Genomic DNA, 8,223 nt, shown 5'->3' with positions numbered 1-8,223 from the left:
GTCTGTCTGCAGTGAGCTGGTAGTAAAGTGAGCTAGTCATGCCATTGTACCATCATTCTGCTAGAGTGCACACGGCATGAGCAGATATGACTGGTGAACATGGGAAATTCTATGTGCACCTGTAAACTCTGCTGCCCATGTTGCCCACCGAAGAACGGAGAGCGGACCCTCAGCCGCAAAACAGTCTTCAAGTCGATCTACGACTATCCCTCACGTACAATATGGGACCTAAATCTGAAGAAAGGAGACATTCTGGAGGTGACAGAAGAGACTGAGTACTGGTTGTATGTGAGGAGACGCACAGCTAAAGGTAACGGATCTAAAAGCTTTGTGGAGGAAAAGGGATATGTGCCTAAAGACTTCGTCAAACCGCTGGATAGCGTAGAGGCCGAGCCGTAAGTCCTTGAGTTTCTTTTGATCATTTTGAGCTTGTGCGAATGCAGAATATACAAAGCAAGCTCATGCTTGGTGTTCGCAATGCCTGACCTGAATGAAACTGGAATCCTGTGTTTCCAGTTTCACAAGTTCTGCTGAAGTTGCTACAGTGCTGTCACTACCCAGTTTGTGTTTTTCTGTAGAAATCATCCTTGAGAATGATTATAGAGACAGAGTTTGGATATTACTGACAAAAAGCTAAGATATTTCAGGGTAAATCTTGTGAAAACTATCAAAAAACAAAAAAATAATTTATAAATAATAATAAATAAACATTTATTATTGTTGTTTATAATGTTGTTTTTTTTCCCTAAGGCTTGTTACTAAATACATGAAAAACTTATTTTCATTGGTTTGTGACTATTTTCTGAACAATTAAACTTTTTGTCTTCTGTATTTGAATACTGTAATGTTAAAATCACAAATAAAAAGTAAAAATAAATAAAAGTGAAAAAATAGTACATTAATATATATATATATATACATACATACATACATAAAAAACTTATATTCATTGGTTTGTGACAATATTTTCAAAACAATTATTTTATGAACAATGAAACTTTTTGTCCTCCATATTTTGAATATTGTAATGTTGAAAAAAAATTACAACTGAAAAAATGGTACATTAATTTTCCTATATATATATATAGAGAGAGAGAGAGAGAGAGAGAGAGAGAGAGAGAGGGAGAGATAAAACTTCAAATCAATGTACTATTTACTGTATTGTTGAAAAAATGTTACAATTGTATCTTTTCCCCTGCGAGATTAACCCACTACATTATTTACTTTATTGTTTATAACAAAATTAGCATAATTATTACAATAAAGTACTTTGATGATTATACTTTACAAATGCACAAATTAAAAAATAAATAAAAATAATCCAAAAATAATTTTATTAATTTTAAATTATGTTGTACCACCACATATAGACACCAATAAAATGGACTTAATGCAAAATAGTATCAATTGATTTTCAGATGGTATTTTGAGAGTGTTAAAACACGTATAGAGGCCAAGAGATGTCTTCTAAGACCAGAGAACCAAGAGGGTGCATTTCTCATCTGGAAGTGTGATGAGAATAATCAATATTACTTATCAGGTACAACAAGTGTTATTCACACACACCTCTATTGCTTTCATTTAACTGCATTGTTTCGCACTTCAACCTAGTAGAAAAGAGATCAATTCACAATAAACCAACCTTGATCTTAACTTGAAAAATAGCTAAATAATTTTCTACAAATGCTCTCTCTTCAAGTGAAAAACGGCCTTCATGCACGGCATTACAGAGTCAAGCAGACAGAAAACGACAAGCAGTTTTTCCTTGTTCATCACACAACCTTCCAGACCTTGCGTCAGCTGACAGAGTTTTACTCTAAACATGAAGATGGACTCTGTCCGAAGCTTCACGAAGCCTGTGTGAAGGTCAGTGAAGAGTTTAAGTGTACAGATTAATAAACGTACTGCTGCATCCTGTAATGAGGTTTTCCAGCACAATTTCAATCTGTTCATTACGTTTCTAGCTGGACCAGCCCGTTCCTCTGACTCTTTCATTTGATACCAAATGGGAGATAGACAGAAGTTCGCTTACCAAAATAAAGAAGCTGGGCAGCGGCGAGTTTGCGGATGTCTGGGAGGGGCTCTGGAACAACACCACAGAGGTGGCCATCAAAGAGTTCAAAGGTAAATCAGGTTAAACCAGTGCTTCTCAACTGGCTGACTTTGTGGCAACCTAAAAGCAAACAAAATGCCTGGTAATACTTTATTTTTAGGTGTCTTTGTTATACGTTACATGTACTTACTATTGTAATAACAATTAATTGTGCATAATTACATGCAAATAACACTAAGTTAAACCCTAATGTAGTTAATTCACATTACTTACTTAAATGTGTAATTACACTGCAACAAGTACACCTTAAAATAAAGTGTAACCAAACGTCCTAAAAAACTAAGAAGTGATATTTATTAATATTGCCATAAACATATTTTACTATCACAAATGTATGGTTTGTTGCATGCTATTAACTGCATTTAGTATCATTTTTCACCTGCTAATCACGATCCAAAACAAGGATTCATTTTGAGTTTGTGAGCCACCAAACAATTCAAACAAGCCAGCAAACAAAAATATGTTCTAAATTTTGCAAATGTTAAGGAAACATTTCCTTTTAGAATTTTGTAAACATTATGGGAACATTATTTTTGAACTTTCTCCGAACAATCAAAACGTCCATTTTTTTACATTTTAATTTAATTTAATTTAATTTTCAGGTATGTGACCATTAAAAGAAGATTCCATTTTTGGGGTCGTTGTTGGATGTTCTCTGAATGTTCTAAAATGTTAGATGAACGTCCAACTAAAATATTTCAGAATTAAACATACAGAAAAGTTTGCATTCCCCTTTCAGAATCATTAAAAATGTTTTTTTTTTTTTTGTTTTTTACCAAAATAAGAGGGATCATACAAAACGCATGATATTTCTTATGACCTGAATAAGATATTTCACATAAAAGATGTTTACATATAGTCCACAAGAGAATATAATAGTTGGATTTGACCTGGTTCAAAAGTTTACATACATTTGATTCTTAATACTGTGTTGTTATCTGAATGATCCACAGCTGCCTACTGTTCTCCATAAAAATCCTTCTGACAAATTCTTTGGTTTTTCAGCATTTTTGTGAATTTGAACCCTTTCCAACAATGACTGTATGATTTTGAGATCCATCTTTTCACACTGAGGACAACTGAGGGACTCATATGCAACTATTACAGAAGGTTCAAACACTCACTGATGCTTCAGAAGGAAAAACAATGCATTAAGAGCTGGGGGTGAAAACTTTTGAACAGAATGAAGAGGTGTACATTTGTATTATTTTGCCTAAATATCGTAATTTTTTTTTATTTAGTACGTCCCTTCAGAGGCTACAGAAGATGCGTACATGTTTCCCAGAAAACAAAATAAGTCAAATTTACCCTTAACTTCAAATTCAAAAGTTTTCACCCCCCGCCCCTAATACATAGTCTTTCCTTCTGGAGCATCAGTGAACATTTGAACCTTCTGTAATAGTTGTATATGAGTCCCTCAGTTGTCCTCATACAATCATTATTGGAAATGGTTCAAATACACAAAATGCTGGAAAACCAAAGAATTTGTGGGACCTGAAGGATTTTCTGAAGAACAGCAGGCAGTTTAACTGTTCAGGTTATGATTCTGAAAGAGGGGCGCAAACTTTTGACCTCAAATGTAACAGGTCTTCATTGAACAAATGTTATCTTAATGTTACTTGAAGGCTGTTTTTAACCTTGCCAGAAACTTAGGTTGGGAATGTACATCTGAAATTATTTTACTTTTAAAATTATGATCAATCAATATTATCTGTCCCACTTTACTTGCAGATGTCAACTATTTAAATATCAAAACAGAGATTGATATCATGAAAGAGCTGCATCACGACCGTTTGCTGAAGCTCTATGCTGTGTGTACCAATAGTGAACCCATGTGTTTAGTCACAGAGCTCATGAAAAATGGCAGTTTAAAGAAATTTCTTATCAGTAAGTAAAATAATATTAACTTGTTTGCAACTAAAAACACTTTTGATATCATTACCTTCATTTTGACGTTAATTGACACATTGCTTTTAGAGAAAATTGCTCTTTAAGAAATAAGTTTATGTTTTTCCACAGGCCACAAAGAGAATCAAGACCTGGAGTTTTCACTCATGATGGATTTTGCTGTACAGGTAACTTCATAGATCATAGATCCAGTTTTTCTTAAAAACTATTAGTCTTAACATTACTCCCATAATCTGATGTATTTCTTAAAAAAATAAATGCAGGCCTATAATTTTTTTAGAATAACATGCACTGATAAATTTTTATAACCAATATATGCCCATGCATTCTCTCTAAGTAAGCAACTCATACATTGATTTCTTTGAAAAGGCTCCGTTTATTGCTCTGTTAGTGTAAGCGGCCTGACACAGCAACATTGATATTAACGGTAGGGAGACAGGTGGCGTGTTCATTATTTTTACAATTACATTCAGTGCTGCTGTCATGCAAGATCAGCTGCTTCTCAGCATTCAAATTGATGCTTCCTCATTTCCTCGCTCCGCCATCCTCCAGTCCATGACCTGGAAATCAATCATCATGAAGGACATATCTATTCTCCAAATGCACTTGAGGAGCTGAGGAACGAGGAAACCCTCTACGTGGTGTTAACACACCTTTCAGAAAAACATGCAAATTCAATTGCATTCAATTATGATGTGAATTATGTAAATGACAGCCTATTTTCATTTCAAAATGGCAAAATTTGACAACAAAATCAAGTGGTTGTATTACTTTATATTACTGTTTGTCATTTAACATTGGTGTTGGTTTGATTTTGGCATTTAAATATTTGATCAAAATTATTGCTAGGGACAATTTAGTAGTCGTTAATTTTCATTTTGTAAGAGACCTTTCTTTCTATTTTAAAGATGTTTTCTTTGTATTGTTTGACTTAAAAGAGAATATTAATTTAATTGTTATTTCTACTAGCTAAATTTTACATACATAAACAAAAATTCTGTCTCTTTATTCAAAGTTGATCTAGATAAGTACATGGAAACTATCTAATGCTTATATTCTGTTGCATCCTAAAAAAAAAAAAAAATCATCCTATGTGTCCTCTAAGGTTTACATTTATCACTTTTTTTGTTAACCTGGCAACACATCCCTTACTTATTATTGTTAGTGTTTGCTAATCAATTGATTCAGTTTGTCCGTTGCTCTTTTCGCGTCTTCAGCCATGTTTACAGGACACTGTTAGTACTACTACTGGCTTAGCTCGCTAGTTTTATGACATTAACTGAAATAAGCGAAGAAAGTATGATGTTTACAAATAAAATATAATTCGTAGCTTAATTCACTATATTTTAAATAGTTTGAGCACTGCAGTTCAGTTGGTGACAACTGGTTCAAAAGGAAATCATTTGAAAGCATCCAGTCATCTCATGCCACTGAACTGAATGTTGACTTTATCAGTTTATATAGTAATAAACATTTGAAAGTTACATGAGGTCAACGTCAGATATAAGCCAGGGTTAATTTTGCGTGAAAAGATACGTGCTTATTGGAAAAACTGAACACTTATTTCATAGATACATTGTCTTAATTCAAGCACTTTTCAAGTACCTCTTTAGAAATATTGCTATTTTCAAGGGTTTTCCAGGCCTTAAGTTTTAAAAAGCACCTTGCACTCTTTGACCGTTAAAAACTAAAGCATGCATAATGCATAGAAATATATCAATGTCTGTAGTAGTTATGGCCCTTTAACACAGTCTCATCCTGGATTTCTTATTTTCTTTTTGATTTTTTTTTTTTTTTTAGATAACAGAAGGAATGATGTACATTGAGAACAAAATAGTTCACCGCGACCTGAGAGCCGAAAACATTCTGCTTACCGACATGCAATGCTGCAAAATAGCCGACTTTGGACTCGCTGAAATTAATCTCTCTGGAAGCCACAGAATTTCAGCAGGTGAGACATTTGATATGTTCATTCAAGCATAAGACACACAAACACATTAAGTGCATACATCATTCCTCATCTGTCTGCAGGTATAAAGGTCCCTGTGAAATGGATGGCCCCTGAGATTTTTGAAAACAAGGCTTACACAAGCAAAAGCGACGTCTGGTCTTTCGGCATCCTTTTAACTGAAATTGTGACATACGGAGACGACCCATACCCTGGTAAAGACATTTCACAGCTCTAAACATAACACATGTGGGTGTAGGATTGCATCTCACCCAACTCTGGTGTATTTCTTTCCTCCACAATCTCAGGTATGGACAAAATGACATGTGTTCGGTCCATTCAGAGAGGAGAGCGAATGGAGAGACCGGCCGGCTGCCCTGAAGCGCTCTACGACATTATGCTGCTGTGCTGGAGGTCAGACCCTGAGGAGAGACCAACATTTACGCAGCTTCGGACAAAGCTGATGGCTCTCATAAATGAGCCGGATTCTGAACTGGAGTAGATACTATAGAAATTTAGACACTTTTGAGCTTTGATTATATAACAAATGCATACAATCACTTACAGTTTACAGAGGTAATAGCATAGGACAGATCTACTGAAATTAATGCAATATGGGTGATCCTCACGAAAATGGAAAACATTACCAAAAACATTACAGTAAAAATTAAGCAATGCAATGAGAATTTAAAATTTAAAAAAGAAATAAATACATTTTGATTTTGGCTTTTTGTGACAGGTTTCCTGAGATTCATCCATATGCAAACATGACATAAATCTCTCAAACACATGATTATGAATGACTTTACTAGTATTGCTAATCAGTATTACTAAAGATGATTATGAAGTTTCTTACGTTTCCAAAAAGCTCTTTTAATATTCCCTGATAAGCAGGAAATATTCCATTGCTGACTGACATTTTTGTGACCAAAGCTGCTGAACTAAAAATGATGGCTATCTTGATCCCAATGTAGAAAAAACATGTACGTCATGTGAACTTTCAACATTTGGTGACAGAAGTATGAATGTTTGATTTTTAACCTTTTATGTTAACTCTACAAATTATTGTAGGAGCATGAATCTTCCGTGACCTGATAAAGAACATTGTAACGTAATAATGTAAATCTGGGCTGTTGCTACTACTGTAAATGCACTTTTTAAGGCAGGTTTCCTTCTTCCTTCTGAGAACATTTCAGATGACTTTTACATTACTAAACTGTTTTAACAGCTCTAAATACTTGTCTTGAAAAAAAAAAGCAAGCTTTAATTCTTTACATTATCCTTACCGTAAATGTAAGTATACACTACCGGTTTAATAATTAGGATTTTTTAATTTTTGAAAGAATCGTCTTATGCACACCAAGGCTGTATTTATTACACAACCAGTCAAAAGTTTTTGAACAGTAAGATTTGTAATGTTTTTTGCTTCTGCTCACCAGGCCTGCATTTATTTGATCCAACAAGTACAGCAAAAAGTCAAATTTTGAAATATTTTTACTATTTAAAATAACTGTTTTCTATTTGAATATATTTTAAAATGTAATTTATTCCTGTGATCAAAGCTAGATTTAAAGCATTCAGTGTCACATGATCCTTCAGAAACCATTATAATATCCTTTTTTTGGGGGGGGATTACAAGACATTTATAATTTTACAAAACATTCCTGTTTCAGATAAATGCTGTTCTATGCATCTACACATACAGAGTAGAATTTTTTCAAGTTTCTTTACTTTATAAAATTCTACTCAGCCGTTTTCAACATTTTTCAACATAATTCACCATAAAAGCAACTCAGAATATTAGAATGATTTCTGAAGAATCATGACTGGAGTAATGATGCTGATAATTGCTTTGAAATCACAGGTATAAATTACGTTCTAAAATATATTCAAATAGAAAACAGTTATTTTAAACATTAAAAATATTTCTAAATTTTACTGTTTTTACTATACTTCGGAACAAATAAATGCAGGCTTGGTGAGCAGAAGAGACCTTTAAAAACATTAAAAAACTTTTGACTGGTAGTGTATATTAAAAATACAGTTAAAAAAACAGTAATACTGTTAAATATTATTATAATTTAAAAGAACCGTTTTCTGTTTTATTATATTCTAAAATGTAATTTATTCAGCAAAGTTGAATTGTCAACATTATTACTGTCATATTATACTAAGTAGCTGAAAAGTCAGCTTTTCCATCACAGGAATAAATCACATTTTAAAATATATTAAAATAGAGAAGACTATTTTAAAT

The 8,223-nt window shown here is 33.3% G+C and overlaps 1 protein-coding gene across 1 annotated transcript; it reads left to right on the top strand.

Moving 5' to 3' along the window:
• The first annotated feature begins 33 nt into the window (after positions 1 to 33).
• On the top strand, positions 34 to 7,113 carry si:ch73-340m8.2 (tyrosine-protein kinase SRK3). Its single transcript, XM_051133566.1, has 9 exons — positions 34 to 395; positions 1,419 to 1,540; positions 1,700 to 1,866; positions 1,965 to 2,124; positions 3,845 to 4,000; positions 4,133 to 4,188; positions 5,822 to 5,972; positions 6,053 to 6,184; positions 6,278 to 7,113. The coding sequence occupies exons 1-9, from the start codon at positions 100 to 102 to the stop codon at positions 6,469 to 6,471; spliced, it is 1,434 nt and encodes a 477-aa protein (XP_050989523.1). The 5' UTR covers positions 34 to 99; the 3' UTR covers positions 6,472 to 7,113.
• The last annotated feature ends 1,110 nt before the right edge of the window (positions 7,114 to 8,223 follow it).

The sequence above is a fragment of the Labeo rohita genome, chromosome 17 (genome assembly GCF_022985175.1).
Source record: "Labeo rohita strain BAU-BD-2019 chromosome 17, IGBB_LRoh.1.0, whole genome shotgun sequence".
Classification (NCBI taxonomy): Eukaryota; Metazoa; Chordata; class Actinopteri; order Cypriniformes; family Cyprinidae; genus Labeo; species Labeo rohita.
This window is presented reverse-complemented; position numbering and strand designations above follow the sequence as displayed.